At 37.4% G+C, this 16,550-nt stretch overlaps 1 protein-coding gene across 3 annotated transcripts in view; it reads right to left on the bottom strand.

Moving 5' to 3' along the window:
• Nucleotides 1–589: 589 nt before the first annotated feature.
• Nucleotides 590–16,550, bottom strand: part of Slc16a7 (solute carrier family 16 member 7) — a 105,582-nt gene continuing 89,621 nt past the window's right edge. For all 3 annotated transcript variants that reach the window (XM_028752125.1, XM_028752123.1, XM_028752124.1), the window contains 3 exons: nucleotides 6,446–6,589; nucleotides 2,852–3,664; nucleotides 590–1,389 (listed from right to left, as the gene is read on the bottom strand). In XM_028752125.1, coding sequence (XP_028607958.1) covers nucleotides 1,112–1,389; nucleotides 2,852–3,664; nucleotides 6,446–6,589 — 1,235 coding nt within the window. In that variant the 3' untranslated portion in view covers nucleotides 590–1,111. The remainder of the gene's footprint in view (nucleotides 1,390–2,851; nucleotides 3,665–6,445; nucleotides 6,590–16,550) is intronic.

The raw sequence follows: 16,550 nt of genomic DNA, 5'->3' as shown, positions 1-16,550 counted from the left end.
TATTGTATTTCTAGTTCCTCAACCTAGAACTGACCTTAATACTTGTAATTAAAATGGTATAAAAGCAAAAAGGAAGAGAGGGATGGGATAGGGGGTTTCTAGGGAGGGGAAAAGGAATGGCATCTAAAATGTAAATAAATAAAATATCCAATTAAAAAAGTCTTCAAAAGATATACATCATGGCTTAAGAGTCTTCTAAAGTCAGTGGACTAAGTTGATTGTTCAGTGTCACTGCATTTTAAATCAATTTATGTGTTAGATATGAATTCCGGAAATTAATAGCAGGGTTCTATTGTCTAGCACCTAGCTCTAATTGCAACCTCTCAAAGAGACTGGGTGGACAGGTATGTGGATTAAACTGGCAAAACTGTGGCAGATTGATGGTGAAAAACTTGTTTTGCTTTGGTTTTAGCCAAACTTATCCATGTAGATTTTTTCCTTTAGTTTTTTTTTTGAGTTAATAACACTTTGATTTTTCACTGTAGGTTGTTATTTTTAATCCGCACTGCAAAACTGCATGCAAACGTAACACGTTCCCGCTTCCCAGAGGAGGGCTTTTTTCCCTTCGACTTAAAAATGACTATGATAATACTTTTTTTCAAATTCATTTATTCCTTTATGATCTCCCGATACTCAGTGTTTGTGTGGCTAAATGTGTGATTCTTTGTGTGTTGAAAAGGAAAAATGATTGTCCTCAATTCACTTCATGACTTAATATCAGATGAACGACGAACCTTGAAGAGGGTTGTTGTGTGGAATTAATGTTGAGTTGTGCTTAGGTGAGCTGGGGTCTGGGATGCTGACAGTCTCATTCTGCAGCTAAAAGGAAAAGTTGGCAGTAGATTTAAAAAAAGTCTTCATTTCCATTACAACTCAGGTGCGCAGATAAGCAGTGGTGTGGATTTTCTACATGCACAATCAAAAAGTTAACCATCCCAACCAATTATAAAGCATTAATTTATAGTATGTCATTGAGGAAGATAACAGTTTCCTTACTGTTTGTGATCTTTTGTTACACCTAAAATTCTTTGCAATTCTTTGAAAAGAAAAAAAACACACACGAAGAAACTCATAATTAAATTCATGAACACTGATTTGGAGATGAGACTTGTTAAATACTACTTTCTTTGTCCCTGTCTGAGGGAGGGTTGTGTACGTTTGAAACTTTGACAGCAACTTCGTCCTGTTTAGGTCTGCTCAGAGCCTCCAATTCTTTGGACTGATTTGTAGCGGATTTCTTCTTCCTTGCTTTCTCTCTCTTCTTTTCCTTGTCGAGAAGTCTATAGTTTATAGCATTGCCGATCAGTAGGTAAGTGCCTGATGTTAACACGACTATCCCACTGGCTATGTACAGGTATTTGTATTCTCCAGTTACGTCAAACAGCTTGCCTATGAGACAAAGAACACCCTTTAACAAGGCATGATAAGACTATAACATAACATCTAGGAGGAACCTCCTCAGACAGGCTGTATTCCTCTCATTTAAATTAAGTATCAAATTATACTTTAATATAGAAAATACCCTAGATTATGTTTCCCTATATATATTCAGATATTTATAGCATTAACTTTTACCAGCATCTCACATTTACTAAAATCTATTTCTGCCAATAAAATATAATCAAGGTATAACGATGTCAGGGGCAGCCCTGCTTATACACTGAAGGCCTAAAATCAGCCATAGGCCTAGAATCAGCAATAGACCTGTCATACATGTATACTAACACCAAGTCTTAGATCTCTGTGGAAAACATTGAAACAGATGGCTGTAAGCTATTGTAAACAGGCAGCTTTTGTGGAAATTTACCAGCCTGAGTAGTCATAGACCTTGTAAATAGGTAGCCTTGGCAGATAATACCAACTAAGATAAGGACAAGTGAATCATAGGCAGAGTCATAATGACCTGTCCCCTGAGCCTTCACCCAGCCAAACCCTGTTCTGAAAGATATCTGTATTCACCCTGAACACCCATGCTCTGGTGTCATCCCCTTCCCCATGTCCTGCCTTTTTGTGTTTATAACCCCTGTGTGAATAAGTAAAAATTACCATTTGATTTAAAAAATAAAATAATAAAAAAATAAAAATAAAAACACACATACAAACAATAAAAAAAAAAAGGTTTTAACTTAAATCCAGAAGGAAAAGCCTTTTCTATTTACCTTTATATTGTAAAAGTAAACAGTAGAACTGTCTACCATAGTTTCCTTCCAGGAGTATTCTCAATATATTTCAAAGGGAAGAAGTCACAAAATAATCCACAGGAAGGCCAACAAAACCCAGTGGTTCTATAATGCCTATTTTAACCATTTTTTTTCTCTCACTGGTTTTTCTTCTCATCGTCTTTCTTTTTGTCCTGTCCCTCTAACCTTCTTGTGTTTTTCTTTTTTAAGGAAACAATTTATTTTAAAAAATCAGGCCAGTTTCTCAATATTTTGTTTCGGGGGTCTCTACATGTTCTTGATATTCTCAGTAAGAAGTTTAGGATAGATGCTTCCATAGCTATCTCTTGTGACCATTTCAGATCCTGAAAGTCTACATCTCAACTTTGCCATTTATAAATATAGGGCAGAAATTACTTACTCAAAAATATGAACTCTAATGTACTCTCCTCCAGTCCTGCATACTATATCAATGTTATTAAGTTCATCACTTTGTAAGCCCAAGATCTTAAATTTTGGGTTAAATCAACCAACTGTGAAGTTTTCAGGTGTAAAACCTCTCTAGTCCTTTAGAAAATTAATGTTACTCACACACTAAACATCTAACAAAGCACTAGTCACCACAGCTAAAGTACTTGTTCACAGTCATTTATGCTATTATTCTGCTGTCCTTGATGAGAAATAAGTCTTACCAGCCAAAGGAGGGCCTAAAAGAACTGGGCAGCATTCCACAATTGTGACAAGTCCCACAGCACTGGAGAACCTGGCAGCTCCAACAAGGTCCATAAGACATTCAAAGAGGAGACTGCTGATACTTCCAAATCCCAATCCAAAAAATATAACGTAGACCACCATGGCTGTGTAGGAATGTGCGAGGGGGCATAAGAGATGGCATACGCCAGTAAACATGATTGCCGCGCTGAAGAAGTACTGGATTCGTGGACGGATTAACTTAGAGTTGCATATTAATCCTACAGAAGGCCGAGCAAACATATCGATAAAAGCCATCACAGACAGTAAAAAAGCTGCGTTATAGTCATCCACTCCTTTGTGTTTAGCATATTGAGTCAAGAATATAATAGGAGCAAAAATCCCTAAAAACAATACGACATTTCCAGATAGGTAGATCAAAAACCCTCTGTGCGTAAAAAGGCTGAAGTCTAAAAACCGATTAACCTTTTGTGCTGTTGATACATTGCTGGCTTTCTTCATAGTTGTATCGTGCTTTGAGCCAACCTTACTTTTAGACTTCACAGGACGTGGACTTGGCCCGACAGGTCTCATGAGGCATCCGGCCACACAGGAGTGCAAAAATATGCCTGCCAAAATCAAACAACTCCCTTTCCAGCCATAGGTGTAAAATAGGTACTGATTGAAAGGAGCCAGCGTGCTTAAGAAAACGGGACTTCCAGCCATGGCACAGCCATTTGCAAGGGGTCGTTTCCTATAGAAGTATTTTCCGATTATCGTCAAGGCTGGTTGCAGGTTGAATGCTAATCCTAAACCTGAAACACAAAAGGGAAAGCAAGGCAAAGAGAGAAAGAAAACAGTGTCACGTTATGTTACTCACCAGAGACATTCCTCAAAGCGTTCACTATAGAAGAGAAGACGTGTAGCAGAACATTGCGGTCTTTGAGGATTTATAAACGGAAGTGTAAATACACAAAAGAGAAAAAAACCTAAGTCGGTTTTCATGACTAGACATAGACTGTTTCAGACTCCTTAGATTTAAGACAGAGAGATAAGGTACTACTGGGGTATGAAAGCGACACCACAGAGTGGGCTATAGCAAGGAGTCAATTACAATTTCTTGATCAGAATCGTATAATCCCACAGATAAATTGATTCCTTCCTTTTCGTATATACTTACGTGCAAATAAATGAAGTAGATTTGAGAGATTTAAAAATGTGGGTGCTCTGCTATCTCACTAAAATGAATTGTTCACAGATAAAGAGAGTCCCAGTCTTGAACAGTTCTATCGCCTCATGGATATTGTGCTCAATTCCATGCAATAATAAAATAGAGAAATAAGCTTATGCCGTGATTTCATTGCATATCCATCACATTCTAAATTTGATATCTCGAGAGATACACATGGATACTAACTAAAAATGATCTCTTTTTAAGAGTTGAAGTATATTTTAAGAAGCTTTAGTTGACTCTTTAGGACCAAGTTCTCCCCCTCCCCCGAGATCCTCAGCAGTATGGGTTTTTGCAGATCTCCCAGACATGATCCTATTCGGCAGTGAAGATGAATAGTCCTTTTAAAAGCACACAAATTAATTTATGAAAATTATCTCTTTTGCGATATTACTATGTATACTATTCTATTTCTAAAGGATGATTTAAGTGTGACTCCTTCATCCTACTATTTTGGATAATTAAAAACCGTATTGCTGGATATACTCTGGGATATATAACAGTATATACAGTATACAGTACAGTATATAACAGTACATACAGTATGCAGTATAGTACATAACAGCACATACAGTATAGTACATAACACCACATATAGTATACAGTATGGTATATAACAGCATGTACAGTATAGTGTATAACAGCATGTACAGTATACAGTATAGTGTATAACAGCATATACAGTGTACAGTAGCATATATAACAGTACATACAAATAATCAAACCCCTGATGACGCTTTCTAAAATAAATCTTGTCTAAAAGCTGTGAAAGGAGCCAAAAAAATCACTTTCAGAAAAACAGGGCATATCCTCTCTAACTTTTCCTCAAGTGTACCATTGAGATATGTAGAACTTTAGGCAGATTCTCATAGGTATATGGGCAGGTAGCTTATCAGCAGAGGAAGCTGAACCAAGAATCTAGGTAGTGAATTTCATTTATCTTTATTCGCCTTCTCCCTGAAAGAGATGAAGACTTTTTGTCTGAAACACCACACAGTGGTTCGTTCTAGAAAGACCACACAATGGTTCATTCTGGGAACACCACATTCTAGAATGACCAAGGCCACCAAGACCCAAACACTTGTAATTGTGTCTGAATAGCAGGGATGGTGATGACAACCCATGTACGGGAACTTCAAAACAATGGGATACCTTTATCTTACCTTCTTTGTCTTCTCTAGTGAGAAACAAGGTAGTCAGGATGTCTGTAGACATGGAATACGGGCAGTCTCCCCACAACAGCTCTTGGCTTTGATATGGAATGCTTAGGTTTGACATTTAAAATATCAAAAATATTATTTAAAAGCCAGAGTCCCATGGCAAGGTGACAAATGCCAAGACTGATCATCACTATTATTGTACTTCTTGACGTTTGTTGCTCTTAGTATGCAGTCCAGTTGGGTCTTGAACTCACTGTGCAGTCAAAACTAACATTCGACTCAAACTTTCTTGCCTCAGTTTCTCCTATGCTGTTTTTATAATATTATATATTACATATAATATTATGTATAATATATAATAATGTATGATTATAATAACATATATATGATATCATAATATAATACAGCAGACGCGCATTGTAATGTCTGCTATTCATTAGCCTCTAAAGCCTAATTTTTTTCTTCAGCAAATGGCTTACAAGTTTAAATCTAGGCTGACCTAAATTCAAAGCTAAAGAGAAAATGTTAATTTAGCCTTTATTATTCAGAAGTCCATTTTTTTCTTAAAATATAAAATGTATATTTTTAAATAAAATTCATTGATAAGGAAAATAAAAATAGTGTCTTAAAACATACAGTTTAAGTTCTTTTCAGTGAAAGGGACTCTGTCCTAAGGCACAGTGACGCTATCCCATGGTCTGTGTGAGTATTTGTAAGCAGGCAATTTTAACAAGAGAAAAGCTAAGTAGCTCTCTCTGACACTTATTAAAGCATAGTTGAGAAGAATTTTATTGAGGATGCTTAATGAGTGTTATCTCAACATGTCTACTTGACACCACTTTTAACATTATTAGTGATAAGTCAGAAAGCCTAAATAGAAATAAAATCTTGTTTTATAAGAGAAGCTGTCATACTAGAAGGTATTTACACCACCACCTCAACACACTCAAGAGTAAAACATGACCAAGTCAAAACCAACCAGATCTGCTTCTGTTTCCATACCTGTAGGATGACACAAGCCTAACTGTGTGGTGACTTTTTGAAATCATTTATCTCTACTCTGGGTAGTATTTTAATGTATCAGATAAAAAAATATATACCTCAGAATAGACTTGCTTTTAAGAATAAGCTCAAACAAAACATTAAGAATTGTTTCTTGTTCATGCTTTTCATACGAGTTCGGATGAAAGCAGAACCTGGCTTACCTCCAATGACACCAATGGTGAGGTAGAGCTCTATCACGGTGCTGCTGAAAGAAGCCAAGATCATTCCGGTGCAACATAATAATCCTCCTACTATCACCACAGGCCGGCTGCCATAGTTATTCACCAACACACTACTGATGGGACCTGAGGTCGACAAATGATTAAAAAAATATATATATATTAGTTCAAGGGGTCAGAGATTTATCCTTAATACTTCTTTGTTCAACCTAATCTTATAAAGATGATAAAAGACTTTAAAGAGGAAATGAATAAGTCTCTTAATGAAATATAGGAAAATACAATTAAACAGGTAGAAGTACTAAAAGACGGAATGAATAAATCTAATGAAATATAGGAAAATACAATCAAAGAGGTGATAGAAATAAAACTGTTCAAGACATGAAAATGAAAATATAAATAAAGAAAACCCAAAGTGAGGGAATTCTGGAGATGGAAAACCTAGAAAAGAGAACAGGAACTACAGATACAAGCATCATCAACAGCACAAGAGATGGAAGGGAGAATCTGAGGCATAAAAGATACCATAGAAGAAATTGATACATATGCCAAAGAAAATGCTAAAGCAAAAAGTTGCTATCACAAAACTATGAAAAGACCAAATCTAAGAATAATAAGAGGAAGAGAAGATTTCTAGCTAAAAAAGGGCAAGAAAATATCTTCACCAAAGCTATACAAGAAAATTTCCCTAACCAAAAAACTTAGGTACCTATAAAGGTACTAGAAGCTTACAGAACACCACATGTAGTAGACCAGCAAAGAAAAGCCACAAGCCACATAATAATAAAACACTAAATGCACAGAACAAAGAAAGAATATTAAAAGCCATGAGGGATAAAGGCCAAGTAACAAATAAAGGCAAGATCTATTAGAATTACACCAAATTTCTCAACAGAGACTTTAAAAGCCAGGAGACACTGGGGAGATGTTTCACAGTCTCTAAGAGATCACAGATGCCATCCCAGATCAGTAAATCTAGAGACATTTTCAATCACCGTAGATGGAGAAAACAAGATATTCTATGACAAAACCAAATCTAAGCAATATTTTTCTACCAATCAAGTTCTACAGAGGATACCAGAAGGAAACTTCCAATACAAGAAGCATAAACATACTCAAGAAAATGCAAGAAATAGATAATTACACATAAGAATAAAACAAAGAACACACCCACACATTTGAACACACCCAAACACTAACAACATCAAAATAACAGAAAGTAACAATCGTTGGTCATTAATAGCTCTCAATATCCACACTGGAACTTAGTGAATACATAAAAAGGATCCATTATTTTGCTACATACAAGAAACACACCTCAGCATCAAAGATAGAAACTACCTCAGAGAAAAGGGATGGAAAAGGTTTTCTGAGGAAGTGAATCCAAGAAACAAGCTGGAGTAATCATTGTCTATCTAATAAAACAGAGATTCCACAAAAAGTAGCCAAATAATACGTAGAAGGACACTTGATACTCCTCAAGAAAAAAAAATCAGCAAAATGACATCTCAGTCATCTATGGACAAAATGACAGGGCACCTACATTCACAAAAGAAACAGTACTAAAGTTTAAATCACACATGGAACCCCCTACATTAATAATAGGAGATGTCAATACCCCACTCTCACAAACTGACAAATCATTGAGATTCAGAGTAAAGAGAGAAATAAAACGGAGGGTGTTAACTAAAGGGGTCTAACAGATATCTACAGAACATTCCACCAAGACACAAAAGATTATACCTTCTTCTCAGCAGCTCATGGAGCCTTCTTCAACCATATAGTAGGTTACAAATCAAGCTTTGCCGGATACAAAAAAATTGAAATAACATCTTGTATTCTATCAGGCCACCATGGATTAAAGCTAGACTTTAACACCAATAGAAAGAGAAGAAAGCCTACATATGCGTGGAAATGGAACAACTCTCTAATTAATGATCACTGGATCAGGGAAGTAATAAAGGAATTAATGACTTTCTAGGATTCAATGGAAATGAAGGCACAGCATACCGAAACTTATGGGCCACAATGAGAGCAGTGTTCATAGTACTAAGGGACTTCATAAAGAAATTGGAAAAGTTCTCATACTAACAATATAAATGTACTCCTGAAAGCACTAGAAAAAAAAAAAAGCAAACACACCCAAGAACCCAAGAGGGGTAGATAGCAGGAAACAGTCAAACTCAGAGCTGAAATCAATTAATTAGAAACAAAGAGAACAATAAAAACAATCAACAAAACTAAGAGCTGCTTCTTGCGAAAAAAATCAACAAAATAGACAAACCCTTAGCCAAACTAACTAAAAGGCAGAGAGACTATACCCAAATAAAATAATCAGAAATGAAAAGGGAGACATAAAAACAGACACTGTGGAAATTCAAAGAATCATTAGGTCTTACTTCAAAATCCTGTACTCCACATATTGGAAAATCCAAATGAAATGAATGATTTTCTAGACAGTTACCACTTACCAGAGTTAAATCAAGATCAGGTAAACTATTTAAACAGCTCTATAACCCCTAAGGAAATAGAAGCAGTCATTAGTCCCTCAAGCAAAAAAGGTCTAGGTCTAGATGGTTTTAGTACAGAATTCTACCAGACTTTCAAAGAAGAGATAATATCAATACTCCTCAAACTATTCTACAAAATAGAAACAGACAGAACATTGCCAAACTCATTCTATGAGGCCACGGTCACCATGGTACCAAAACTCACAAAGACTCAATAAAGAAAGAGTTTCAGACTAATCTCCCTTATGAAAATTGAGGCAAAAAAAATGCTCACTAAAGTACTTGCAACCCAAATCCAAGAACACATCAAAAACATCACCTACCGCATCAAGTAGGCTTCTCCCTAAGGATTCAGAAGTGGCTCAATATACAAATGTTCATCAATCTAATCCACCATATAAACAAACTGAAAGAAAAAAACCCTTATGACCATCTCATTAGATATCAAAAAGTCTTTGACAGCATCCAACACGCCTTCATGATAAAAATCTTGGAGATCAGGGATCCAAGGCACACATCTAAACACAATAAAGATGATATGCAGTAAGCCAATAGCCAACGTCAAATTAAATTGAAAGAAATTTAAAGCAATTGCACTAAAATCAAGGACAAGACAAGGCTGTCCACTCCCTCCCAATTGCTTCAAAACAGTACTTGAAGTCCTATCTAGACCAGACAACAAAAGAAGATCAAGGGGATAAAACTGGAAATGAAAAAAAAAATCAAAGAATCACTACTGGCAGATGTTATAATACTATACATACTATACCCAAAAAAAATCTACCAGAGAACTTCTACAGCTGGTAAACACTTTCAGCAAAGTGGTTGAATACAAAATTAACTCAAAGAAATTGGTAGCCTTCCTTTACAAAGATGAAAAATGGCCTTAGAAAGAAATCAGGGAAACAACCCCTTTCACAATAACCACAAATAATATTTCTTGGTGTAACTCTAACCAAGCATGTGAAAGATCTTTCTGACAAGAATTTCAAGTCCCTGAAGAAAGAAATTGAAGATATCAGAAAATGGAAGATCTCCCATGCTTATTGATTGGTAGGATTAAAATAATGAAAATGGCCAGTTTACCAAAAGCATTCTATGGATTCAATGCAATATCCATCAAAATTCCAACACAATTCTTTACAGACCTTAAATGAACAATTCTCAACTTCATATGGAAAAAAAAACCAATCCTGTATAATAAAAAAAATACTGTGGGCGGTATCACCATCCCTGACTTCAAGCTATAATGCAGAGTAATAGTAAGAAAAACATCATGGTATTGGGATAGAAACAGGCCGATCTATGGAATGAAATCAAAGACAGAAATAAACCCATATACCTATGGACACTAGATCTTGACAAAGAAGCCAAAACCATACAATGGAAAAAGGAGATAATCTTCAATAAATGGTGCCTGTCTAACTGAATGACCACCAACCAAAGAGTATACATGGAGGGATCCATGTCTCCAGCTACACATGTAGCAGAGGATTGCCTTATCTGGCATCAATGGGAGGGGAGGCCCTTGGTCCTGTGGAGGCTTGATGCCCCAGTGTAGGGGAATGCTAGAGGGGTGAAGCAGGGGTAAGTGAGTGGGTGTAGGAGTACTCTCATAGACGCAAGTGGAAACTGGGATGGGATGAGGGGTTTGTGGAGGGGAAACCAGTAAGGGGGATATCATTTGAAATGTAAATGAATAAAATGATTTAAGAAAAGAATTCAAATAGATCCATATTTATCACCATGCACAGAATTCAAGTCCAAGTAGACCAAATACTTCAATGTAAAACCAGATACACTGAATCAATAGAGCAGAAAGTAGGGAATAGCCTTGAAGTTGTTGGTACAGAATACAATTTCCTGAACAGAACACCAACATCTTAGGCACTGAGGTCAACATTCATAAATGGAACCTCATGAAACTGTAAAGCTTCTGTGAGGCAATGGATACTGTCAACTGACCAAAACAGCAGCCAGCAAATTGGGAAAAGATCTTCACCAACCCTACATCTGAGAGAGGGCTAACATCCAAACTACATAAAGAACTCAAGAAGTTAGATAACGCCCAAATCACCCAATTAAAAATGGGATATATAGCTAAACAGAGAATTTGTAACAGAAGAATCTCAGATGGCTGAGAAGGAAATGTTCAGCATCCATCATCAGGGAAATGCAAATCAAAATGACTCTGAGATTCCATCTTATAATCATCAGAATGGCTAAGATCAAAACTCAAGCAACAGCTGATGCTGGCGAGGATGTGGAGAAAGAGGAGCCCTCTTCCATTGCTGGTGGGAGTGCAAACTCGTACAACCACTCTGGATATCAATTTGAAAGTTTCTCAGAAAACTGGAAATAGTTCTATCTCAAGACACAGCTATGCCACTCCTGAGCATATACCCAAACGATGCTCCACCATCCCACAAGGACACTTGCTCAACTATGTTCATAGCAGCCTTATTCATAATAGCCAGAAACCGGAAACAACCTGGATGTCTCTCAACTGAAGAAAGAATACAGAAAATGTAGTGTATCTACACAGTGGAATACTACTCAGCCATTAAAAACAAGGACATGATGAACTTCACAGGCAAATAGATGGAACTAAAGAATATCCCGAATGACGTAAACCAGAAACAAAAGGATATGTATGGCATGTACTCATGTATTGGTGGATATTAGCCATAAAGTTCAGGATAACTATGATACAATCCGCAGATCCAAAGAAACCAAATAACAAGGAAGGCCCTAGAGAAGATGCTTGAATCTTTCTCAGAAGGGAGAATGAAATAGATTTAGGAAGCGGTTGGATGGAGAGAACTGGGTGGGAGAGGAGATCAGGAGGGCAACATGGTGAGAGGATCAGAAACAGGGAGAGCAGTTAAGAGAGAACAGAAATTAGTGGTGAGAGAGGGAAAGGGGAATCTCTAGGACATGCCAGAGACCTGGGATGGGGGAGACCCCAGGGAGTCTATGTGGTTCACCCTAGTTGAGACTCTAAACAGTTGGAGAGATGAAGCCCAAAGTGGCCACCTCCTGTAGCCAGGCAGGACTCCCAGTGAAGAGATAAGGACAGAAACCCATGTACAAATCCCTTATCTCAAAATGTATCCTGCCTATAAGATGTGTAGGGACAAAGACGGAGCAAAGATGGAGGAAATGGCCAATCAACGACTGGCCCAATTTGAGACTGACCTCACGTGCAAGAACTAATCCCTGACACCTATCTGTGGATCAAGTTTGTTCCCCCTACTGGGCTGCCTTCCCTGACCTCAGTGGGAGAAGATGTGCCTAACACTGCTGAGACTTGATGTGCCATGGTGGAGTGATATGAACGGGGGGGGGGGGGAGAGGACAGGGGAAGAAGCTGTTGGAGGCAGGGACTATGAGGAGAGAGGGGCAGATATTGAGATGTAAAGGGAACAAATAAATAATCAATGAAAAATATGCTGCTTTTTGTTGGTTACCCGGCAACCGAGACATTACTAGTACAGCCATCAAGCTTTAAGCGCTTGAGTTCTGTATCGAATTCCATGATTTGCATTGATAATCATTCACATTTTGAAGAACATGAAAGTGAATCCTTAGCGTGAGGTCAGGACCTTTGTGTGATCAGTTCTCACAATGCCTTGGAAGCACCAGCAGAAGAGCTTACAGAATAAGGGTACCTGCTTGGATGAAGAGCTCAGTGATATCAGGCGGTCTTATCCCCCTCAGTGAGAGAGCATGGAGGCCAGGGACAGAGACTCAGAGGGAAGGGGCTTCAGGAATAACTCACACAACCTATTTAACATATATTTTTCAATGCATTTGTGTGGATGTAGGCGAAAGGATAAGACAGTCAAAAATAATTGACATCATTAAGACAATGCGGCAAAATTGTCTTAGGTGTTATGAAATGTAATTGCTGAACATCGGAGTATTGCATTTTACTTTAGGGGATGGTGCTTCCTGTTATACAAAACAGGAAGTGCTATCGCGACTTAGGTGCACTCAGACTTGATGTCGGTCTGTTTTAGAGTCTGCCAATGTAGAGATGACTTCCTTTGACATCACTCCCTTAACTTAAGAGTTATATCTCACCTGAAATGAGGGGCACAGCTTTAGAGGAAGTGAGTGTAATATAGTCTAGAAAAGTAAGTTTTAACCTATAGTACAGTTTCAAAATTGGCTGCATCTGATCATGCTGTCTTTGAGAATATTTATGTGTATAAAGTTAAAACATATCGAAATTCAGTTACCGTTATACTCACATCCTTTCCTGCAAATAGAAGTAGTTAAAATGTAAAGATCAAATAACCCCCCAAACAATATAAAACCTTGTACTTAAAGCAGCAGAAGAGATAATATTTTTAAAAAAGACCTAAGGTCATACAGATATTCCAAAACTGTGGGGCTGGGAAATGAGAAGAAAGGAAAAATGATTAAAGAGGAGTGCAAAGAACAGAATTGTGTTTTTAGTATGCTAACATCCCTCGAAGATGGGATAAGAACAACAACAAAACTTGCACATTATAGGAAACTTCACCTGACTCTATTATTTAGGAAATGAGCATTCTCTTTGGAAGGCATATAGCTGAGTTGAAATAGTTCTGAGTGAAAAAGAGACAATCAGAATAAATTGGCCATCATTAATTATTGACTCAGATGTAGATGATTTATAGGGTTTTTTTTCTTGTTTCTTTTCTCAAAATTAGTTAACTGACTCGATTTAATTCAGCTTAGCTGAATTCAGTTGACCGCATCATTGCCTACGCTCTTGGATAAAGCCAACTGACTTATATGAAGAACAAAATAATAAGCACACTGTAATCCTCAATGTGCTCTAATCTATGGAAGGAAGTAATGAATGTCGTTTTATGAATGATGACGGATGCCAAGATAAACAGTAGACCCGGAAAATCCAAAGCGTTCATCAATAATGAGGACTCACAAATCAATACATTCTCAGCTCTTAGATTTTGAATCCCATTTTTCTGTGTGGTGACTGAATAACTTATGGAGAAATGGCATAATTCATTACTATAGTCATAAGTATCTTTGCCTAAATTTGCACAAATATACACCTGAATTTAAGCCAGAAATCACAATTTATTTTATAATGTGTGCCAAACAATTAAACATTTATAACCATAGATATCCACAGGCTGAGTTAATCTCACGCAATGCTTCCTGCCTCGTTGCTGTTGTTAATTAAGGACAACCATAAGAATGAACACTTAGTGGTGCTGGTGTTCCTTTGTGGTGGAGGAGACTTCTCTCATTTATACAAAGATTTCAGCCAAGGTAACATGAAAATTATAATCTTAATGAATTCATTTTATTTTAAACCTTGTACCATACCTTAAATGATATTCTGTGTGGGTATACTTATATCATCTGTAATCTTTTTTTCTAGCACAACGAGATTTACTTTATCATTGATTTGTTTTTTTAGAAACAGTTCAAACTATTTAACTCTTAACATTAACAGATAGAGATTTCCTAAAGTATTTCTGATCTGTAGGATCTGTGGATAGAACGTAAAGGTATGCTGCGATTTGTGACATTTTTATGGAAAGAATCTCTAGATATTTAATATTAACTTGAGGAGACACCCAACATTGAAAATAATCCCCAGCCCCAAGACTGTCTGACATATCAACAGGGTATATTGTTATAAGAACAAGAAAGAGGGAGATATGAGAAAAGCATACATTCATCAAGATACATGCTTTTCCTTAACCATGAATTGTTTTCACAACCAAAAATGTCCCTTTTGAATAGCCTTACAAATGATTATATTCTAAGCTTACTCATTTATTTTTGTGAACAAATCTCAAGGTTTAAAGTCAATGAAATCACAATGTTTAGAATGTAGATTGATCATATAATTAATGATTATCATTATTATTATATAATATATATACACACATGATTATTACCTCTATCAATAATAAACATTGTTATATGTAACACTCATCAAAGTGCTTCTGCTTGATAGTCAGTGAAACACACACACACACACACACACACAAAACCATCCACAAGATTAGACTGTATACACATAAAACTGGTCTAGCCACTAACTCTTATGATATACATTTCTCTTTTTAAATTTAGTTTTTCTTTTTAACTTTACATCCAACTCACCGCCTGACTCCTGGCCACCACCTCTCAGAGTCCTTCCCACTTCTCCTCCTCCTCTTCTCCTCTGAGTGAGTGCCCCTCCCCCAAACCTGGCACTTCAAGTCTCTGCAAGGCTAGGTGCATTCTCTCTCACTGTGTCTAGACAAGGTAGCCCAGCTAGAAGAATGTATCTCAAGCACAGGCAACAGCTTTTGGGATATACCATGCTCTAGTTGTTTGGGAGCCACATGAAGACGGAACTGCACATTTGATACATATGTGCAGGGAGGCCTAGGTCCAGCCAGTGTATGTCCTTTGGTTGGTGGTTCAGTCTCTGGGAGTCCCCAAGGGTCCAGGTTAATTGACTCTGTTGGTCTTGCTGTGGAGTTCCTATTCCCTTTTGGGACCTGCAAACTCAGAATTAAAGATTCAAAAATAATACTCACCTTCATAAAACTCTAAGAGTCTGTTTCCTGAGAGGGTGTTACAGGGATGACCATATTGCTACCCATCTGTGTCTGTCCATCTCAGAGGTCCAGTTTCACTGACAGATAGGAACATACACAACAAGCAAGTTGTTTGCTTCTCAGTTCATGTGTTTTACTCATGGATTTTATTATAAGTTCTTTATAGGTAGCTGCCGTATGCTATTAGCTATCAGCAATTATCATTATTCATTCCAGAGACGGAGCTAAGGTTTGTAAATGCAATAGTTCATAGGTTTGTCATGGTCACTCCGTGGCTGGACTGCCTAATTGAATGTAACGGTCGATGAAACTGGGGTGCAGAGAATTTGATTAATTTATTTAGGGGGTCTCTATCTATATTAAGTAGTAAAATGTAGATTGAGTCAGGGTCATTTGATTACAAAACTGCTTTAAACAAATGCACAGAGGATATTTAGCGTTTAGTATAGAAAGACTATGACAACTAGAAATGTTTTTTTTTCCCCACTTTGGATCTTGTCTGGCATGGGGAGTATAGAGGGGCATTCCCAAATTGTTACTGAGATAATGAAATCAAGGGAGTCCGCAAACAATGTGCACTTGTCGCACTGACCGCCTTTGACAATCATGATATGCTGACCTTTCCTTTAGGGTGTCTGAAGTTTTGCTACACACCAAGTGGGACACGCTAGCCAAGAATCTCTCTGTGACCAGCTCACAAGTTAAAAACGGGAAGTAGAAAGCCTCTCATTATTTTCTTAGTTGGCAACTCTCTGTGACTGTTATCACAATGCTTTCTGGGAAAAATGAAGCATTGAATGTGAATCCACAAGAGAACTCCGGCAACTTTGGACTTGGTATTCTCTCTTCTTTACCTATATGTTATCCCTTTACTGGTTGTGTGTGTTTGTGTGAGGGGGAAGAGGGAGGGAAGGAAGGAGAAAGGGAGGGAAAAAGGAGAGAGAGAGAGGGAGGGGGAGGGGGAGGGGGAGGGGGAGAGGGAGAGGGAGAGGGAGAGGG

Source organism: Grammomys surdaster, unplaced genomic scaffold (genome assembly GCF_004785775.1).
Source record: "Grammomys surdaster isolate TR1022 unplaced genomic scaffold, NIH_TR_1.0 125877, whole genome shotgun sequence".
In the NCBI taxonomy this organism is placed as follows: domain Eukaryota; kingdom Metazoa; phylum Chordata; class Mammalia; order Rodentia; family Muridae; genus Grammomys; species Grammomys surdaster.
Note: the sequence above shows the minus strand (reverse complement) of the source record. Positions and strands in the feature narration are given on the sequence as shown.